The following is a 23,627-nucleotide window of genomic DNA, read 5'->3' on the forward strand; positions in this document are numbered from 1 at the left end:
TTATGTATATTTTCACCCTACATAGGTCCCAGGGCTCGGCACTTACTTTTGTCTTGATTCAATTGTAGCCCACAGTGAATTATAAGGCAATTTATATATAAGTAACAGGATTTCTGTGTGTTTGCACCAAAGGATCTCGCCAATCGCTGAATCGTTATGGTACTTATTTTCAATGTTCTCTCATAACACACGCATTACAGACAGACATACCGACGGACTAGAAAATACGGGGAAAAAAACGATTGAACCTAAGTTTAAAAGATCGACAGAAAAGGATCTCGCTAAATACAGAACTGATATGGTTCTCCTTTATAGTAAAGCTTATTATATGCCAAGGAAAGCTTCATATTTTGGGGCAGGCAATCTTGAAGAAAAAAACAGCACCTTCCTCCTCATCCCCCCCCCCCCCTACCAAAAAAATCCTTTTTTTGAAATAAGTAGAAATTGAAGGGTCTAAAGTAATAAAGAATCGATAGTAAAAAAAAGTATAAACAAACAATTTAAAAGTAAAATAGTAATAAAACTGCTAAACATAATCTAAATATTTATAAAATGTCAATTTTATCGTTGCATCCTCTTTTTGACAAAATCAAGCAAAGTTTAATTTTGGAAGCATATCACAACTTATACCAGGGTAATTATGTTTGTCTATCTATAAGTAGGTATTTTAAAATCTCTTAAACAGATAATATAAAGTTTCAACTATTTCAAATTTAAACAAAAATCAATTCATATCCTAAATATAAAGCAGTATGGTTAAAATGATTGTCCGTTATGATCTCACGAACCACAGAACCGTTTGGGAAATTCTCAAAGATCCCAGGCTAAATTATTTTGAGGACTTTAAGACGGTTCTAAGATATTTCTTTGAATGGAGAAACACTTGTTTCTTCTATTTAAATTAAAAGGTTTATAATTAAATTTTATTACATATTTAAAGTATACAACGGCTAGATTTCACTAGCTTCTGCTTTCGGCGTTAATCAAGGATCTTAAGGGATAAGACATCCCCAATTATAATAAACAAAATTATCTTATCTTTATATTAATTGTTGTGTATGAAATGTTTGAATTCTGCTAGATTCTATTATCATGTAAGTACCCTAATTGTTTAACCAACGAATGGGAGAACATTTTCATAAAACTTTGGGTACCAGTATAATTTAAAGTCTAGTGCCCCCCCCCCCCCTTCCATGCATAAAACCCTAATATAAGGTTTCGTGATTTTTTTGTGTGCGAGGTTTTGTGATTTTTTTTATGTTGAGGTTCCGTGATTTCAGGATAAATACAACAAGTTTTTGTGTTTGTTTATATTTACTTAAATTTTCTTTTGATATTTTACACATTTCTTTGATCTTTTCCGACATCAAAGCTTAGCGGTGGCTTTTGGAATAAGGAATATGAGGTATTGACATTTTCATTCCTCATTACAATTGTTTATCCTATAAGTTAAAATAGGAAGGTTTTTTATCTCAAGCATAGGATCTTGAAATTTTTTTAACATAAGCTTTGAAAATAAATTATGGTGATTTTATTCTAACCTTTCTCGCCCTAGGGCGAAATATCTAGTAATCCTTATAAAGTAACTAGTAATCAATATAAAGTAGTAAGGTTTTTTGTCTGTAGCTTAAGATTTTAATATCTACTAAATTCCGATCGAGTTTTATGGAAAATTCACATTTGTCCTGGGAGGGTTTCAGAAATTCAGGCTATTTAATTTTTAAAAGCAAAGCTTATCTATAATTAGGATCAGTCTTTACGTCTGTCCGTAATGGATAGCTTTTTTCGTTGATTTAGGCATGTCATAATTGTCCTTTCCATCTCAAACTTTGCATGGTAATTCCTTTAGTAATTATGATAGTAGAAAGCATAGCAACTCTATAATCGTTACCAGAATGTCTTAACATCCATTTAAAACATGTTGATTTTTTTACTTTTTAAGCAACAATTTTTATTGTATAATATTCTGTTTGATATGATTTCTGAAGTACTGATTTCTTTAACAACAAAGTACAATATTATAAGCGAAGCATCTCTAAAATCAAGTCCTAAACATGTCACTAAAACAGAATGCTGTATTTAAGAAATTTTGCAACAAATTTACGTATAATTTTGTCAAAATTTATATATTTATATTTTATATTTTCAATTCTGACACTCTATAAGAGTTAATGTTCGTATGTCACACCGTTTCAGAGCTTTGTTTTTATGGATGTTGTCATCCTTGTTAGATGTAAGTCTTGGTTGGGAGGGTTTTGAGCCATTTTTCTGTTTTCCCTATCGATCTAACTACTAGGGGCGATAATAAAATTTAAAGATGCGTAGTATTTTTTCTATCTTTTATTATTAAATCATACACCACATCAATTCAAACATTAAATTAAATCATTAGTAACATTTATTTTTTTTTATTTTAATATGTGATAAATATATTAATCACACCATAAACATTGACTTTTCTTGAAACCCTGAAATGTAAGAAATACTAAAGTTTACAATAGGTATATCCATAATTATGATTTTAAAGTTTATAGAATTCATAATATTAATTCCTTGTCCTACATGAATAAAGAAGAAAAACTGTGTACACATTTTAGCGGCATTCTCATTGTTTTCTTTTGTGTTTGTTTTGCCTCATGTGAATCTGATTATAGATGTTTTTGAGGAGTGTAATTTTTCTTCCAAGTATAATTTCACTGTAGTGCTGCTGGTGCTTTATGATTAAGAATCACAGGTACCTATTTATGTGAGTTATTGTGTGTATTTTGTATGCCTATAATGATGAAAATGAGGTTTTTATGCCAAATTCTCCTTTATCTTCTTTGAATAAATAACAGCAGTATCTTTTAATCCAATAAAAATAATACTGATAATTTATATTTTAGTATGCTATACATTTTTACTAATAATGTATTTATTTGTTTCAGTACATTTTCATGAAAAACTATATTCATTTAGGACACTTGCTGGCAGTATGTTAATGATTTTAAAACTCTAGTTACAAATTATTATATCTTGGTTCCCTAAACAACTTACATCATGAGATAAAAATGTTACCCAGTCAATAGATTTCACAGATATATCTATTTTTTTCTCCACACTCGACATCATTCCACATGTAATTAGAACCATAAGAAACCTAAATGTAAATTTTACTAAATAAAAATAGCAAAATCTTGTAGGGACTTCAATGATTAGAAATGAACTTCAAATAATGTAAATGGGGATAAATATATTTAGTCAATAGTTTTCTATTATTAATACTTAAAAATGTGGACAGTAAATTAATAGACTAGCTGAGTTATTTTATAAGATTACTTTAACACAAAATTCTGAATTTTCATAATCACTTCGTTTTCTTTTACTACCAGTGTTCCAATTTGAATAGCCACCTAAAAATCACAATTATATTGTATATGTTATGATTGATTTGCATAAAACCAACCCAGGAAAATTACTTTTGTCTGCTGATTCATTTTTTGATATGTAAAAGTTAAATTTTACAATGAAATAGGTCAGAGTGTCCCTCCAAGGAAGGAAGGGGACAATTGAACGAATATTCAATATTTTAGTGATTTCAGACTTTGGAGACTTGCTTAAAGAGCTTGTGAATGATTCCCCAAGTTTACCAAAACTTTGGGGACCAATCTGGTCCAAATTTGAATGACGTCATGCAAAAATCAGCATTATTCATCGATAAAAACGCACAATTAAAATGTAAACAAGCAGACATATTTTATTTGAACCTAAGAATTGAATTGTTTTGAAATCATTATTATTAATCAAAATCAAGAAAGAAAGAAATGAGTTAAATAAATTATCATTGCACTTAAAGTAATTTGTTTGAATATTGGTAAAATATCCTTTACAACTCACGAATTTAATATTGAAGGTAAATATCAGGGCTCGGCAGTCAAACATCAGCCGTGACTCAGCCTCAAATTAAAAAACAATAGGATGCTTTAAAATTTTAGTTAATAAGAGTAGTTGCCATATTTTGGTCAGGTTAGGTCCATTTATAAAATTGTAAAAGGTTGATTTCCTTCAGGCTTACAGGTAGCTGACTTGCAGCTGTCGAGCCCAGGTAATATTTATAGAGTATCTTATCATACTTACACCACACATTTCTGAAATCTTGATTATAAAGTTTTCTTTATTCTATCTTTACAAGAGAGGTATGTTCGGAAAGGGGAATGTAAAAGAAAAGGATTATTTAAATTGGAAAATCCTCAGGAATCATATTTGAAGTAATTTTCAAAAATTTGCAATGTTAATTTGAAAAATTAATTTTATGCCTTAAATGAAAAATTTAATGTTTATTTATAAGTTAAAAACGTACTCAAGACAAAAAAATTCTTAAGTGTTACTTTTTTTATGGGAAAAAAGCTGTTTCTCACATTTTATAGAAAAAAAACGTAGAAACATGGAAAAAAAATTTAAAAGTCAACACAATAATTAGCATAAAATCTATCATCCTAAATGTGTAGGGTCTTTTTGATTTTGATGTACATATAAGATAAATGTATATAAAAATAGTGATCAAAAACTATAAAACAACCATATCATACTGCACATAAAAACTCTTTTTATTAAGTAAGTAAACAAAATAAATTAAAATCTACAATTAGGTGAGTTTTGACGTATGAGGGGATGTACGGACAGACCGGAATACGAGTATAGAGTAGCTTCGACGCAATAATATATCAGTAATTTAACACAGGTATTTCATAAAAAAATACAAGATTTATTATACATTTAACTGGCAGAATAGGCAAATCAATAGGATGTTTATTTATTAAATACAGATTAATATTATATTAATGAAAAGCTTTGGCGTCTCGTTTCTGTATAGGACAGAAACCACGTGCACAAAGGATAAGGAGTTAAGACTTTCGACAACCTAGTCATATGCAGAGTGACCACTCAAAATTTACAAATATATAGTACATTTATAGTACATAAAAATTTTCATATAGTACCATATAGTACACAAAATTTAAACTAATATAGTACCATAAAGTACCAAAATTTTAACTAATTATGTAGTAATACCATATAGTACCAAATATTAAAAAATAGTACCTATATATCTTATTAAATAAAGTAGTAAGGGTTTTATGTCTGAAGCTTAAGATCTCATTAACTACTGAACAATTGGGTTAGCAATTTTAGGTAAGCTTCACTGAGGTCGTATGTAGGTTTTGGGCTATTTAATTTTCAGAATTATGTCCTGGGATGTCCTAGAATCTAGGTACTTAGCTGCTAGTCTATAATACAAAGAAGCTTGATGTCTGTCCGTCTAAAGATTAAGAATTTGGTAACTGCTGAACTGAAGGGGCACTACTCTCCAGGGAATATACATACTGGTCATATAGTGGTTTTAAGCAATTTTTGTGGGGTTAGTAAATCCTAACCCCCTCAAAAAAAAAAAAAAATGATATCCCCCACTAAATTTTTTCTTGTAAGTAAAAAGTAATTGCTGAACCAATTGGGCTCTACTCTTCAGAGAATATTTGTACTGTTCATGAGGTGGTTTTAAGCACAGTGTGGGGCAAAGCCGCAGAGAAAAAAACAAATAAAGGGGATAGGAAATCCCCCTTAACAACTTTTTAAAATCAATGAAATAATAAGGTTTTTGTGAAATGATGAGGGAGCATTAAACAATTTTTTTAATTGGTGGAAGAACCGAACACTAGAAGACCTTTTTTTCAAAAAGTCCTAAAAATGGGCATTTATTGCGTAATTTAAGGGACTGTGATTGAGAAAATTTCTCATCAGATTATCAAAGTATGTCCAAGATTGGGGAAAAATTTCCGGACTATATAAATGTGCGGTTACTTGTCTTTTTTCCTTCTATAGCTAACACTAAACTTTTGACATAGTTCTCTATTTTTCACAACAGTTAAGCTGACTTTTAATACAATCCTTGCTTTAAACCAATGTATAGTTACTTAGAAATTGATAAAATAAGCAATAATTTTTATGGAATGCCAAATACAATAACAAAGCTAGAAACAGGTTCTTTTATTAGTATCCAAGTAACTTTAGATGGCCCACCTTTAATTAAAAATTTGTAAATAATAAAGGTACAATATTTATTTATAAACAGTCTGATAAGAGTGTAAACTAATTCTCCAAAGTGGGTTATTTATTGTCCAACACAATAATAAAGGATATTATTATTTTAAATAACCTCTGAGTTTCAACCCTTTGTAGACAGTGAGTGTTAATAGGACGTTTTTGGTTGATCAGTGTAGTGAAATGTGCTTAGAAAATGTTAAGATTTGATAATCAGATGAGAAATTTTTATGTCCACACTCCCTTTAAAGATGTCGCACATAAAGGTATTACTTAAAATTTACAGTGAGGATCTAAACCTATACAGTATACATTTCACCGACTCAGAATTACCATTTTTTTTATAATTCAATGGGCGTGCTGTTCCAACCAGTTCCTTTCATGATATAATGACTATTGATACTCAAAAAAGTGTTCTGGTTGCTTTTGTTCAGCAATATGTCAGTTTTGATTTTCATAAAAAAGGGAAGGGTTCCCTCTGGAGGAGAAAATTTTTTCTTCTTTCAAAGTATGGCTTTATTTACCTTCCTGAAGAGAAGATTAAGAATCAAAAAATGGTTTATAAAAATATTGACCCTTGAAAAGTTATCCTTAAATAACTAAAATCTGCTGATTTTGCTAAAACATCCAAAATTGTCAGTCTTTTGAGGATAGCCCTTTCTATGATAAAAATCTTTAAAAATCATTTTTTTAAATTCTTTAATATACTCTTCGGATCTACTGCAGTTCACAGTAAAATATTGCTGGTAAGCAATATTTCCAAAAATCTATAAATTTTAAAGGCTGCTAGCTGCCAAACGGCTGAACGTACAGATCATGCCCGCACACTGTTTTAAGCGGCATAAGAAGGCCTACAAATAATCTGGAATAGCCATAAATCAATAATGCATAATTATCTCGCAGTGCTGAGAAATGCGCGAAAAAGACCTATTTTAAGCGTTTTTTCTTCAGTGAAGCTTTCCCTGTGCATAATTGGATCTTGGCTATTCCAGATTATTTGTAGGCCTTCGTAGGCCGCTTAAAATGGTGTGCGGATATGATCTGAACATTCAGCCGTTTGGCAGCTTGCAGCTTTTAAATTCATAGATTTTTGGAAATATTGCTTACCAGCAATATTTTACCTTGAACTGCAGTAGATCCTACTCTTCAAAGCAAATTCAGAAAGGTGTATAAAGCCATAACAAAAATTTTTTTTTTTTATGAAAATCAAATTGACATATTGCTGAAAAAAGCTACCAGAACACTTTTGGTGTAAATTGTCATTATATCATAAAAGAAATGGGTTAAAATAGTGCGCCAATTTTTTTGGCATTTTGAGTCGGTCTACTATACATACACCTCCAAGGCCCTACCCTAACCCAGCAGGGCATTCTTTATTTAACCTAACTTGGTCATCTAGCAATATACAGGAAAAGCACTAATTAAAAATTTAGTCTATGTATTCAGCCGCTTCAGCAATCATAAAAATATGAAGAACAAAAAGAGTTTTATATCTTATAAGAAATAATAAAAATCATTGAAGCAAAAAATATATGATCAAGGTGATTTTTAAGAGTCATTGCATATTTCAAAGCTTATAATTTTACTTTACATACCCAAATCACTACTCTCTATATTAGTATTATTAGAACTGAAAGTACATTGTAATATTACAAACAATATTATAATACTTTGGTTGGTAATAAGTTTTAAAATAATATTAAAAAAAATTTCATATAGTACCAAAATTTTAACTCATATAGTACATATAGTACCTAGTTTGTCATATAGTACCATATAGTACAAAATTTTGACTATATAGTACATATAGTACACAGTGGTCACCCTGTAATAGGTTTACAGTCTACCGAGTGCAAGCAAGTGGTGAGATGTTCACACAAAGGCCTACATAAATCAACTAACTACTGGATACAACAGGATGGGACATGGTGGCGGTTATCAGTGTAGGTCTGGCTCGGTTGGAGAAGTAGAGGAATGTGGACAGGGATAGAAATGTATAAACTTGAATGAAGAAGGCACCATGCCACACTCGCCTCCTCTTGAGTGAACAATAGACATACTTGCTAAATCATACCTGGTTTTACCTAAATTATACCTGCTCCTTCTTCGGGACTATAGGCTTTTAAAGATTTTCACTTAAATTACCCTATAATTTGACTTAAAAATAGCGTTAGACAAGACATCCTGTCGCTGTTTATAAGTTTTATTTCAAAAAAGGAGTCATTTGTATTTAATAAATTGATAAAATTGTTAACATTGTTTGCTTCTACCATTATTTACAGTGCACGTGTTTGTTTTTATACAAAGGGGGGGGGGGGGGAATGTGGTGACTCGTCACACGACATACCAGCAATTTTATTTTGGGTGCTACTCCCTTAGTTTTAGAGATAACTGGATGAAATCTTTTGGGCTGGGTCACTAATTACCCAAACTATTGGTATCTTTAAAAAAAACCGGCGGCGAGACCGCCACTCCCGCCGCCCGCCGCCGTTTTCCGCCGCCACAAAAAAAAATTTTATTGCATTTCTCGCCGAATTAGGCAATTTGGAATCATTTGAGACCATGTTATTTTTTTCAAAAATTTTTCCCCTTACAAGCTGCTGCCGTTTTTTTTGAAAGATACCAAAACTTGGGGTAATTAGTGACACAATCAAAAAGATTTCATCCAATTATCTCTAAAACTAAAGGAATAGCATACTGTATTTAAGATATACCTTCATAAACGAGAATTTGAAAAAAATGACTAAGTCCCCCGCAGGGTTGCTTGTAAAGGGAAAAATTTTTGAAAAAAATAACATGGTCTCAAATGATTCCAAATTGCCTAATTCGGCGAGAAATGCAATAAAAAAAATTTTATGGTGGCGGCGGAAAACGGCGGCGGTCCCGCCGCTGTTTTTTTTTTTGAAAGATACCAAAACTTGGGGTAATTAGTGACACAAACAAAAACATTTCATCCAATTATCTCTAAAACTAAGGGAGTAGCATACTGTATTTAAGATATACCTTCACAAACGAGAATTTGCCTGTAGGGGGAAAAATTTTTGAAAAAAATAACATGGTCTCAAATGATTCCAAATTGCCTAATTCGGCGAGAAATGCTATAAAAAAAATTTTATGGTGGCGGCGGAAAACGGCGGTGGGCGGCGGGAGCGGCGGTCTCGCCGCCGTTTTTTTAAAGATACCAATAGTTGGGGTAATTAGTGACCCAGCCCAAAAGATTTCATCCAATTATCTCTAAAACTAAGGGAGTAGCACCCAAAATAAAATTGCTGGTATGTCGAGTGACGAGTCACCACATTTCCCCCCACCCCCTTTACCATTTAAATATCAGAATGTTAATTCATACATTCACAAAACTTACTACTTAACATTATAAGATTACTAATTGGCCAACCTGATCCTCTAGGGAAGGCGAGAGAGGAGGAAAATAGCCTAAAATAACTAAAAAAAAATTTATTGTGCTTTCTTGAAATGTACAACCTAACAACTTTTCAGATCTTAAGCTTTATAAAAAAAAACTGGCTAATGTGAAGGAAACAAAGTTGCAGGTTTCGTTATATTTTCACCCCGCGGGGCCAATTGCCTAACCTTGCGGGGCAATTGCCTAACCTAACCTAATATAACCTTTCAAAAGCTACTGTTAAAATACGATATGAAGTGTAATTAGTAAATTACAGGGCAGTAAGAAAAAAAATATTATCAGAAAATGATCTAGTGTGCGTTTAAATCTCCAGCTAGTCAAGAATAGTGTTTCCTAAAAAATAATTATATTGCCTAAGATTACAGTATGATATACTAACATGAATTTAGGATCAAATTTTTTTTATTGGCACAAATGTAAAATGTATTTTATACTTATTCTATTTTTTAAAGTTTTAAGGGTTTTTTTTTGTTTGTAGCTAGCTTAAGATTTCAATAACTAATGAATTGATTGAATTCTCGAAATAATGGAAAATTCAAATCGGTCTCAGAATGGTTTTAGGCTATTTTTCTGCCTTTTCCTTCCATTTTGAATACAAATCCCCTGGATGTTAAAGGGCAACCATATGTTTATTTATAGTAATAAAAGACATGTAACAATTTATGGAAAACAAAAGTAGCAGCATGTTTATCACAGGGTGATTTTTATTTTTTGAGGAATAAAAGTAGTGCTTAGTTTAACCCACTAACCTCTGTTCGCACGTTTTTTGTGCTGTGAACTACCATCTAATACATATTTAATATTATTTCATAAATCTAAAGACTGTTGACCTGCTGTTTATATACTTACTGATAACTGCATCAAATATTTTTGGTATATAACGCCCAACACCAATGATAAAAATATAAAATAAAATTATGCATTACTTTTTATCATATCAAAAGATAAAAAGGATAATTTTGAAACTTGACAAGAAATTTATCTTTTGCATACCGATTTTCAATAGTATGCTATAATTAATAGCAAAGAAATTTACAATCATCTAAAAGATTAACTGTATTTTTTTCTTGAGGAAAAGTTATAGGCTAGAGTACTAACCTATATAATTGAAGTTTTACTCCAGGCATAATATAAGAAAGTGGATGGTAGAAATATGATCAGCTTATTTGACTTCAAATTAAGTTAGCATATAGTATACTTAACATAAATACAACATAATTGGGGTGGGTATGTCCTTCGATTTCAAAATCCGCGCGCTTGTCATGGGAGCTCTACCGCCCACTGTTGGATATTCATTTAAGTAACATTCAACAGACAACCAACACTTTGTCTGAGAAGGGAAAGGGGACTGTAGCAAAAGTTTTATAATAGTGTTTTCTTATTTGTTGGCTTACAACTTTGGAGACTTTTATTAAGTTTTGATTGATTGGTATTTAAGTTGAGTTTCCTAGCTTTTCAACCACTAAGTGTAAGCTAAATAAGGGGTAAATTTGTGTATCATCATTGGGGATTTACATCACTTTATAAGTATTTGTCTTATCCCTTTAGATCCCTGTCTCCCTACTCTAACTATTTATGCCGCGCACCTAATATAGTAACAGTAGGAACAATTTTTAACTTCTTTATTTATACCACGAACTTATCACATCCCCAACGCAGAGTGGATGCGCTACATGACGAGCCATAGTTGCGGGTTAGTAGCAGAACTACTTTATAATTCATCTTGTCTGTCAGTCCATAACAATATGGTAAAATTTAATTTTAACCAATACTATTTCAGATAGATAAGTCAATTTTTGTGAAGATATCCCTTACCAAAAAGTAACAGCATACAACTTACTTTGTCTGTCAGTCTGTTGGTCATGCTAAATTTTTTATATTGATATTTAAGAGTTTCTCGGTTTTCTTATATATTCTCCTATCATTCTTTTCATTTATTTCTATTCCTCTATTTCCTATTTATTATGACAACTTAACTGATCACTTACTTTATAATTTACTTTGTCCCACCATTATATTTACGTTTTTCTTGAGGTTAAACTTGTTAAACCTCATATTAAATAAAATCACTTTAGTCTTAATACTATACCTCTATCATTAACTAAGTTTTTACTTATCCTCTCAACACTTTTCTTATTTTCTCGTCAACTCTTTCTCATGGTTTTAATTTCATGAAATGTTGATAGGAACGGCAGAGGGAACCAATAACAATTATATCGGTTAAATTTAAATCTAATAAAAGACATTTGGATGGCCTTAAAAGAAAATAATAACATCTTTTTTTGTATTAAAACTTATAAACAGCGACAGGATGTCTTGTCGAACGCTATTTTTAAGTCAAATAATAGGGTAATTTAAGTGAAAATCTTTAAAAGCCTCTAGTCCCGAAGAAGGAGCAGGTATAATTTAAGTAAAACCAGGTATGATTCAGCAAGTATGTCTATTTTTAGGATCCATTGACCGCTTGGAGCGTGTTGTTTATAAATCCGCTAAACTGTTGAGGATAGCTGTGCTTGCGCACGATGTCAACAGGATTAGGCTCCGAGGGAGTAGGAGCTTCTGGAGCTTCTGGAGCCTCTGGAGCAACTGCATTCTGGAGAGCCTGTATGCCTTCGCAAGGAGCCTGGGCCACTGGGCCCTCGGGGACGGCAGCAGCCTGCGGATTAGCGGGCAGATCGATCCCAGATGGAAAGAGCTCACTAATTTGAGCATCCAACTCTTGGTCACTGGTCTCGTCTTCTACGGGATCAAGGACCACGGGGTTGCCTTGCCTGTTGGTTGGTCTGTATTCATCAGAACATTCTGACCCATAATGGGAGATCAGCTCTACGCCATCATCATCCGGTTGTGGTGCGCTCTCAGCGGGAAGAGGTGCCTCTATGTTAGCCGAATTCTGCCCAGCAGGTACATTTACAATATTACATCGAGTATTAATATATTTAATAACTCTGTCAGAATTTTGGTCTAACAGTCTACTAGTGGACTCTATAACAGAGCACATGCGCGCTTTTAATTCGACGGTCGACTCCTCTGAGACGGTGCGAATTTTTTCCCGCAACGTTTTGCGGTTCCGCAATAATTCGGCGGAAATTTCAATGAGACGTTTGCCATGGTGTATGTGTGCTTTCTCCACGTATGAGGAGTGGCTAGCAATTTTAGATTCCAGACTTCTCTGGAAAGGGAGAAGGGCTTCCTCCATAGCTTCTTTTACGGTGGAGGATAGGACTTGTTTCCATTCCTCGGCGGTCACCCAAAAAGCTTTAGGTTCAGTTTTATTTTCTGCTAATGTTTCTTTCGTTTTAGGGGGTAATGGAGGCGGGCGAATTTCCACCTTAGCCTTCTTGGCTGCTGGGCCGCCGCTGCCTGTTGGTGTTGGCGGTCGTTTTTCTACAGCTTTTGGGGCCGACTTTATGGCGACTACCTCTAATTCAGGTGAGATATTACGTTTTGGTGGCGATTCCACCCGATTTTTCTGCGGTTCCCCTCCCCTAGGTATCATATTTTGTTTCATTAAAGGCCTGACCCCAGGTCTGGCTTTATCGGAATATTCATTGGCTTCTAACTTTTTAGCCTGCCGCAAGTTTTCTTGCTGCTCAAGGAGCCCCGGGGGAACAGCTTTGCCAGCGACACGTTAGACGTGTATAGCGCGGCTGACACATTGAAGGTCAGTAAGGTTCTCGGGGTTACGTTGCGGCTTTACTCGAGGCTGGATGGGGTACCTGTTTTCATCAGGCTCATAGTAGGCATCGTCCTGGCCCTGGGGATAGCCATGATTGTCGTCATAATAATAGTCCTCTTCTGGGTAGAAGGGAGCCTCTTCATACCCACGACGGTATGAAGGGTGACCGGCGCCATGGGAGTGGTGAAATCCCCTTTGAAAATTTCGCCTGGGATATCCTAAAATAAAAATAAAAAACTTAAAATTAAAGATCTTTAATTCCTTATACCGAATAAGGAAATATTTTTACAAAGACGACCTTTAGGGACGACAATTTTATAGGTATATATATGTCTGATTCGTGGTCGTCCGTATTGGGGAAATTAGTTTTCCCCATTATTTGTAAAATCCCGTAATTTGTGTGTTTCACTCGTACCCCCTTCTTTGTACGCGTGAATCTTGGTGCAGGCTAATATATAGATGATAAAAGCGATGCATAGTAACGACCCTATCCCTGTAAGGATGGCCGCCACTACTAACACCATATGATACCAAGTGCTAGATAAGAAGTCGACCACTTTATGATACGTTTGAATGAACCAAGAGTCTGTAATTTTTACTTCAAAATTATTAGAATCTGCGGCCAACTGACTGAGGTATAATTCCTCGGCGCTTTCTGAGAAATTAGTTTTTTCTAGGCCTTGCCAAGAATGGTAAAGAAATAGGCTAATTGGTCTATCCATAAGGTATTGGTTTGCATTTTTTTTTCAGGAGGTCAAGGCAGCAATAAGACAAAGAATAATCAGCGAGATCGAGACTGTCAGAACTGGCTTCAAGGCTATAGCCTTAGCCCCAGGAAATAGCAGGCACTAACCAACAACAGACAGGCTCTGACAAATATGTCAGGGCCACCAGCTTGACTCAGATAAACTTACACCACTGCTGTCAAGCCAGCCTAACACTAGGAGAACGGATAACGGACTGGACTGGACAAGATGATCAAGCTCTACGGAAAGGATGGGCACGGGCAATTGCCCTTGTGCAAGAACCCTATCTAATAAAAAATAACTAACCGAGACCAGGTAGCAGTACTCTTTAATCTAAACGGTAAGGATATCATTCTTGTTTCAACGTACATGGCCAATGATGAAAGGGTAAGACCAGTAAAATTACCACCAGAGAAAATTACCAAGGACACAATAAGGTATGCCAGGGAAAATGGTATAGGTATTGTATTAGGTACAGATGCTAACAGCCACAACACAGCTTGGGGGTCAACGGATATAAATCCAAGGGGAATAGCCCTACTGGACTATATTCTAGACAACCAGCTTATGATTATGAATGAAATAGGTAAACCAACTTTTGTAACTAAATCTCGAGAGGAAGTACTTGACATTACGATAGCCACACCTGAGATTGCAAATAAAATATTAGGCTGGCATGTAAGTGAGTATGACAGCCACTCCGACCATAAATACATAGATTTTATGATTGAATCACAACCAAATATTAATACTAGTATTTTCAGAAATGTCAAGAAGACCAACTGGCAAAATTATAAACAAGCATTACAAAGTAAGAGAAATGGTAGACAGAGAATAGATAGCGAGGAAATAGATAGAGATAGATTAGATAATGAAGCAGAAGACCTAAGGAAAGACATAATAGAGGCGTTTGAAGAGAGTTGCAAAGAGTCAGAGAAAAAGGGAAAAGAGAAGCCAAGATGGTGGGGAAAGACATTAGAAAAATCTAAAAAAGAACTTGAAAAGTTTAGGAGAAGGGTAAGAAGGGAAAAAACAGATGAGAGATGGGAAGAGTACAGACAACTAAGAAACAGACATGCTAGACTAATTCAAAAAGAGAAGGGTAAGGACTGGAAAAAATTCTGTGCAGAAATGACAAAACTGGACACGGCAGCAAAAGTGCAAAAGATTTTCAAAAGGGGTAAGAAACAGCAAATGGGAACAATTAAAAAGAAAGACGGACAATTTACGAAGACAGTAAGTGAATCACTGCAGGTACTGCTTGAAGAACACTTTCCGGAGGAACCAAAAGGTGACAATGATGAACCCATAGATCATACAAGTAATAATAGGAGGATAGATATGGATAGTGTAATAAATGAAGAATCAGTTAGAGCTGCTATTAACAGCTTTGGTAATTTCAAATCCCCTGGGGGAGATGGCATTTACCCTGTTTTGTTAAAAAAAGGACTGGACTTAATTTCAGGTGACATAGTCAGACTCTACAGACATAGTGTAAGACTGAGTTATAGCCCTAAATGTTGGCTGGACACGAGAGTTTGTTTCCTTGACAAACCTGGGAAAAAAGACTATACGGACCCTAAATCTAAGAGACCATTATTGCTATCATCCTTCCTACTGAAAGGATTAGAAAGATGCCTATACTGGAATCTTAATGAAAAAGTTTTAAGAAAATAACTCTCCAGGAACATTTACAGCTACAAAGAATCAGTGGGAACAGAGGATGCAATACACTCCCTACTTGCCACAATTGAAAAGGGACTAGAGCACAACAACTTCGTTGCTGTGCTCTTTTGCGATATGAGCGCAGCTTTTAACATGCTGACAGTTAAAAGTATGATCAAAAACCTGACAGACATAGGCGCAGACAGAGAAACCTGTGCCTGGACAGAGCAAATGCTCAGAGGACGAACAGTTACAGCAACAATAAATGGAGAATCAGCGAGTAAACAAACCACCAGAGGCACCCCGCAGGGAGGGGTGGCATCTGTGGATTTATGGAACATGGCCAAAAACAATCTAGACCTCAGATTTCCAAAAATACATCCCTGTAAAAGAAACATTTATGCAGATGACACACATGTAATTAGTGTAGGCAAAACAGAAGAGGACTGTGTAAGAAACCTACAAAATGATATTCACACACTAGAAGAATGGGCTGGAGAACACGGGCTTAGCTTTAGCCCAGCCAAGACAAAAGTCATGCTTTTCTGTAGGAAAGGCATGAAACCAAAATACCTAGATATAACAATGAATGGTCAGAAACTTCAATGGGTTTCGGAATATGTATACCTTGGTGTGACCATAAGAAATAACCTGAACTGGAGGAAACATGTGGAAAAAGCAGCAGAAAAAGCCAACAACACATGGTTACATTGTAATCGTATGTTAAACAGGACCTGGGGAGTCAATCAGAAAATAGGACGCTGGCTTTACCGCAGCATCATCAGACCAACACTCACATACGGATGTTTTGCATGGATAACAGCAATAAACACAACTGAAATAAACAACATACTGAAGAAAGTCCAGAGAAAAGCACTAGTTGCAATATCCAACGCTATGACCTCGACGCCCACGGCTGGGCTTGAGGTCCTGCTGGGCATTCAACCAATAGACATCTTCATTAAGACACAAGCCATGGTGACATACAAAAGACTTGCTGTTAACGGCAGTTGGAAAGTACAACCAGGACAACTCCTCAGCAAAAAAAGCCATGCTGTGACACTCATGGATATGGCAAAGAATCTGAAACTAATACATGCCCCTAGAGACAAGATGAACTACACAATCAGCATACCAACAAATTTTGAGACCATCATAGAAAGGAGAGAGACAATAAACCAACAGCGGCTAAAACCTGGAAGAATAGATAATGAAGACATAATGGTCTTCACAGATGGCTCCAAAAGCGAACAGAAAACAGGATATGGATATGTCATAAGTGGAGCAGGTGTAAGACTATATGGATGTAATAATAGTGGACCACTGGCCACGGTGTATCAGACTGAGTTACTAGGAATACAAGAAGCAGCCTTCACACTGGTCAACACAGGTACAACAGGCAGGAACATAAAATTCTACGTGGACAATCAGGCTGTGATAAAAACCCTGGGAAAATACAGATTAAAAGAAAACTTGGCAGCAGAGACAAAAAAGATGGTTAACAAATTAGCAGAAACCAACAGGATAACAATAAACTGGGTACCAGGACATCAAGGACACAATGGTAATGAGATTGCTGATAGGAAAGCACGAGAAGGAGCAAATATGGAAGTTCAGGGAACCTAGACACACATCCCTATGGCAGAATCAAACATAAAAGCTGAAATCAAGAACTGGGGGATGACATTGTGGCAAAAATACTGGGAAGGATTAAGTAACTGCAGGCAATCAAAACAAATGATGCCTACAGTAAGCACAAAAATCTGGAGACAGGTGGCAAACCAGCCCAAAAGAAACATGAACATGATAACACAAATACTAACTGGACATACAACCCTGAACAAACATCTTAAGAACATGAAACTGGCAAACGAGAACCGGTGTGAACAATGTGAAGAGGATGAAACGGTTGAAAGTATGGAACACTTTCTATGCCAATGCCCAGCCTTTGCGAGAAACAGAAGAAATACACTAGGAAGTTTCTTTCTTAAAATAGAAGAATTAAATAAAATTGACATAAGACGCATTTTAGAATTTGTTAAACAAACGCAAAGATTTGAGTACTTCGAATAAGGGAAGTACCCAAATCTTTGCAACATATATCTTTTTCTTTTCATTTTCAAGAGAAGGATTATAATAAATCATAAGTAGCCAATAGACGAAAAGAATGAAAACATACATAAGTAGCGAATAATCAAAACATGATCTTTAGGAAAAGATAGTATGTAGCAAACAAAATGATAGATAGGCTCCACTTTCGAAAATAGATAGGAATCTGTTTCTAACATCTTCTAATAGGTATCTAATAAAACTATTTTAGGTACACCCAACCTATATTTCTATATGTAATTCACCATAATATTCTATTCAGAAACCTCCAGCAGTCAAGAGACTCTAATAAGCGACCTCCATTCTGTTTTAAAGGACGCCTGCAAGAAATAACACGCTTTAACTGCTAAAAGACTGCCACAAGAAGACCCAATACCCCAAATTATAAGCCTTCAGCTTCAATAACAAAAAAGTTCTAGGCATTTCAAAATAGCATTTTATGTACAATGGAATTTTTGAAAGATTTCCAATGCTCATAAAAGAAAAAACAATATTAAATTACGTTGCCTAGACATAAAATTATAACCTTATCTTTGTCAGAAACTTAGATTGCCTGTAACTGATTACATTTTTACAATAAAAACACCACATTTTATAGTCAAAATCTATGAAAAAAATTCGATTTAAATTGCATTTTTAAACGAAAATCATAGCGGAAACAAAGGGGTAAACTAATACAAGCTTAGCTGTGATTGGTTGTTAAGCTGATTCAGCCTTCTGATTGGCTACAGTACATTCGGTACAACGCAAGTAAAACTTAATTTTTTTTAATGATTTTGACTATAAAAATGGGTATTTTTATTGTAAAAATATAATTAGTTACTGGAAACCTAAATTTATGACAAAAATAAGCTTATAATTTTGTTTCTAGGCCACGTAGTTTAATTTTAAAGTTTTCAACATGAGCATTGCAATTCTTTCAAAATTTCCATTGTACATAAAATGTCATTTTAAAATGCCTAGAACTTTTTTGTTATAGAAGCTGAAGGCTTCAAATTTGGGGTATTTGGTCTACTTGTGGCAGTCTTTCAGCAGTTAAAGCGTGGTATTTCTTGCAGGCTTCCTTTAATAATCGTAATCTGTATTTTAATCCCCCTTATTTTAAAAAAAATTTAACCTAGAGCAAGGACTGTCAGCACGGGAGTGAAGGAAATATCTTAAATTTTGTAAGTTAAAACTCATAAATGTTTATATCTAGGCTTGAGCAAGGATTGTTCTCACCGGAATGATGGAAATATCTAAAACTTGTAAGCTTAAAACTCATAAAATGTTCATATCTGTTTTCGCCGGAATGAAGAAAAATTTAAAACCTGTAAGTTAAAACTCATAAAATTTCATATCTAGGCTTGAGCAGAGATTGTTTTCACCGGAATGAAGAAAATACCTAAAACCCGCACTTCTTAAAGCGTATATACTTCAAAAATTTAGAATCGAGCAGAGATTGTTTTCACCGGAATGAAGGAATATCTAAAACTAGCACTCTTAAAACTCTAATATATATTATAACTAGGCTGGAGCAGAGTCTCTTCTCACCGGAATGAAGAAAATATCTTAAACTCGCACGATAAAACTCATATATGTTTATATCTAGGCTGATTTCAGCAATCCACAGGCACACTTTCAACTACTTTAATCACTTATACATACAACAAACAAGTTTATTTTTAGGAAAAGAAACATCTAAAACTTACACGTTTTAAACTTTATATATCTTATAACCAGGCCGGAGCAGAGATTATTCTCACCGGAATGAAGAAAATATCTTAAACTCGCACGATAAAACTCATATATGTTTATATCTAGGTTGACTTCAGCAACCAACAGACACACATCCAACTACTTTAATCGAGTATACACATAATAAACAATTTATTTTCAGGAAGGTTCATAAACTTTATTAAACTAGACAGTATGCTAATAAACTTTAAACTAGTTAATAAATTATGTGATGATTCATCTAGATAGAACGGCACTCCTCCTCGTGCTGATTGATCTGCTGCAGCACAGCAGTCAGCTCGGCAGCCTGGGCAGCTGCTGACAACTCAATAGCAGGGCGACAGCGACGCAAATTCTCTTGGTGAGAGTTCTCTTGAGCTCAACATCATCTGTACCCATGGCTCTATTAATCAAACTTTCTTTCAGCAAGTCCATACGACTTTCCAAGTCATACCACAACTCTTCATTTGTATTAAACGACATTTTTATTCTAATATAAGTGAACTGATAGTTTTAGCTTCTACCTAACAACTGAAACAAGTTTCTCACAACTAGGTGTGGCACAAACAGACAGACAACCACCACGGGCGAACACAGTCAAACCAACCAACTGATACTAACTTAATACCACTTTCAGATACAGGAAAAAAGGGATAAATAAACATCTTATATCTTATCACTTTAAGCAGAGATTATACTCACCGGAAAGAAGAAATAATATCTAAATTAATCTCTTGACACTTAAATTAAATTACTATGTGTAAATACTGTTGCTATAACATGACTATTTAGGATATTTCGTTGGGCGCATGAACGTATTTCCCCGCAGTCTTTTACAAGCGAGGAACGGATCAAGGTTGTTGCTGAAGGACCCAAGCCTAAGGCAGCACCTCGCCCCCAAGAGGTATTTTCCAGGTATTGGTTTGCATTTAATATTTGCATTCCCTGTCCTTGATTCCCAATAAATTTTCCTTGGTACAAATGTAGGAAGATGGGATTTTCGGAGCATTTGGTTGGTGTTAGATGGGTGGTGTTGACCAATCTACGGGAAAACGGTGACACCCCCATAGTCTTATTATTAATCGAAACCGAAAAATGATCTACAAAACAGGGTAAATTTTCTCCCACAGAAACATTGATTTTAAGGTTATCGCACTGTATTACTAGGTCCAACTCGCCGAGCGCCCTAACTAATTTTTTGCGATGGGTCTGAATACTACTTTTAGACAGAAAATGGTTCTGTAAGCAGCGATTTTCTGGGACAATTAATTTACTATATTGTTGGTAAGAATAAAAAATCTCTAATGGTAGCATGTCGTCTTTTTCCTTAGCGTTTAAAAGTGGAAAATATGGTTTTACAGAATTTGTGAACCATACCATTAGATTATCAATATTAGTTTTGTAATAAGATAATTCGGGGATTAAATTTTCGAAATGCATTCTATCTTTGAGTTCTAGCGCTAGCGTAATTTGGGGATCGATCACTAGATATTTTTGGTCACCCTGTTCTCCTTCAAATGTAAACAATGAAATATTAAAGATGTCTACCGTTCGCCAAGGAGAAGTGAATTTTTGTGAGTTATCAGATTTATCATCCGAGATAATGCGGTCGTAACCCAATCTAAGATTGTGGTCTAAGCAATTGTTCCCCACCCAATGACTACCCAGGTAACAGCCCTCATTTGTTTGTAATAATTTGACAGGTTCAGCCTGGACCCCTATTTGTTTTTCCTCAAATGTCCCAGGGATAAAAATGCCATTAACGAATACGCCGTGTCCCTCGCAGGCGGGGTCGACGCCGTTAAGGAGGTCGTTGGGGTAAGAAAGCGTTCCGTTTACGATAAAACGCGTGTATGACATTTGGTGTTCATACACTGAGACCGATTTTCCTTCAAAGTTAAATATTTTAGTATTGGACATGTCGTGGCAGTCTTCATAAGATACAAGACTCGGTATCTCCACCAGTGCTGGAGCCGCGAGGTGGACATGGCTATACCTGCCACAGTACCAGTAGTGTGTACTGGTTCGGAGGTGACAACGGATTCCAGGTATAATTTTTCTTTCAACCTTTTGAAGCAGGTGAAATCTTTTTTGTACGGTATTAGTAATATTAAAGGAAGCCTGCAAGAAATACCACGCTTTAACTGCTGAAAGACTGCCAATAGTAGACCAAATACCCCAAATTTGAAGCCTTCAGCTTCTATAACAAAAAAGTTCTAGGCATTTTAAAATGACATTTTATGTACATAAAAATTTTGAAAGAATTGCAATGCTCATGTTGAAAACTTTGAAATTAAACTACGTGGCCTAGAAACAAAATTATAAGCTTATTTTTGTCATAAATTTAGGTTTCCAGTAACTAATTATATTTTTACAATAAAAATACCCATTTTTATAGTCAAAATCATTAAAAAAAATTAAGTTTTACTTGCGTTGTACCGAATGTACTGTAGCCAATCAGAGGGCTGAATCAGCTTAACAACCAATCACAGCTAAGCTTGTATTACTTTACCCCTTTGTTTCCGCTATGATTTTCGTTTTAAAATGCAATCTAAATCGAATTTTTTTCATAGATTTTGACTATGAAATGTGGTGTTTTTATTGTAAAAATGTAATCAGTTACAGGCAATCTAAGTTTCTGACAAAGATAAGGTTATAATTTTGTGTCTAGGCGACGTAATTTAATATTGTTTTTTCTTTTATGAGCATTGGAAAACTTTCAAAAATTCCATTGTACATAAAATGCTATTTTGAAATGCCTAGCACTTTTTTGTTATTGAAGCTGAAGGCTTTAAATTTGGGGTATTGGGTCTTCTTGTGGCAGTCTTTCAGCAGTTAAAGCGTGTTATTTCTTGCAGGCGTCCTTTAAGAAACGCGGCGCATTCAGAGATTTTCAGATGCGGGTTTTCGTTTGCTATGCATTGGGTCGCATCTATTTGTATTATTTCGGACGCATTTGATTTTGCCAAAATAATAAAAAGCCCCATGAATCCCAAAATAAAGTTACCTCGAGCTCCTGGTGCTTTTGCCAAATGATGCTGCATTTTAGTTTTATTTTTATGCCTGGTGTTTTCTCTGAAATATGTTAATCCGTTAGTTTTCAACGTATTTTTTTATTTTCATTATTATATCTATATACATAAATAATAGTATTAAAGTATAAAGCTATATACATTTGTCAATTTCATTTTATATACATTTATTTCTTCCTTCTAATTGGGTTATGTAGTCCGATTTGGACGTGTATGCGGTTATCCCCCCCTTGTGACCTAGTCTTTCTTTCTTCTTCTAATATATATTTAGGTACTATGCTTTGTTTGTTAACATTAATGACTTTTTCAGGGCTGGATTGTTTGGGTCGCTGCGCAAAGAATGATGCCTCAGATGGGACAGTTTCTTCTAAGAAACTATTTTCAGCATGGATGTTAGGACCGGATGACCGATCTGTACCCGGCGGCTCCAAGTTTTTGGGCTGTGATTCAAATGGTGAGTTTTTTTCCACTATTTCCCCTCCCCCTTCACAATCCACCTCCCCCTGGGGTACATCCTGATTAGGTTCAGGGTTTTCTTTGATAAATTCATCGTTATCGTTGTCTAGGTAGGTAAAATCATCATTTTCTATACCTTTATTATCGTTTATTTCGGTTAGTCCCGTATTATCTATTGTCAAGGTTATTTCCTCAGACGGGACAATTTCTTCAATAGGAAAGACGTTAAAAGAAAGTGTTTCCCCCAATAATTCTACTTTAGAGTCTATTTTTCGTATTTTATCCCGGCTAACAACCTGGTTAGTCTTAATTGGATTTGACCCAAAGGGGCTGAGTTCAAAAAGTGCCTCTGAGAATTTCTTTGTTACAATAAAAGGACCCCCATAGAAAGATTGTAATTTTTTGCTAATCCCCACCTTGACTAGATTAAAGAAGGCAAAACATACATCGTTAACGAAAATAGGGGACGAAGCCTTTCTTGATTTATTTTGAAATTCTAAATAGATTTTAGATTTTTTTGAAACTTGTGCAATAATTTCTTCCAAATTTTTTAGGTAGTTTAAGTAAGATCTGCAATCAATATCCTGCCTGTTCTGCAGGATTGGTGAGAAGAAATCGAGATTTAGAGTTGGTTGTCTGCCGAACATAAGGTAATATGGCGTATACCCCGTCCTTCTAGACGTACTTGCGTTAATTACAAAAGTGGTCAAAGCTAATTTTCTTGC

At 34.8% G+C, this 23,627-nt stretch overlaps 1 protein-coding gene across 1 annotated transcript in view; it reads right to left on the bottom strand.

The window, feature by feature from the left end:
• Positions 1–2,972: 2,972 nt before the first annotated feature.
• The window catches only part of LOC145307997 (C-type lectin mannose-binding isoform-like), a 31,383-nt gene continuing 10,728 nt past the window's right edge, over positions 2,973–23,627 (bottom strand). Inside the window, exons 11-12 of the mRNA XM_080150244.1 lie at positions 3,319–3,392; positions 2,973–3,139 (exon numbers count right to left, since the gene is read on the bottom strand). Coding sequence (XP_080006370.1) covers positions 3,062–3,139; positions 3,319–3,392 — 152 coding nt within the window. The 3' untranslated portion in view covers positions 2,973–3,061. The remainder of the gene's footprint in view (positions 3,140–3,318; positions 3,393–23,627) is intronic.

This window comes from Acartia tonsa, chromosome 1 (genome assembly GCF_053477335.1).
Source record: "Acartia tonsa isolate MP-2025a chromosome 1, ASM5347733v1, whole genome shotgun sequence".
NCBI classification, from domain to species: domain Eukaryota; kingdom Metazoa; phylum Arthropoda; class Copepoda; order Calanoida; family Acartiidae; genus Acartia; species Acartia tonsa.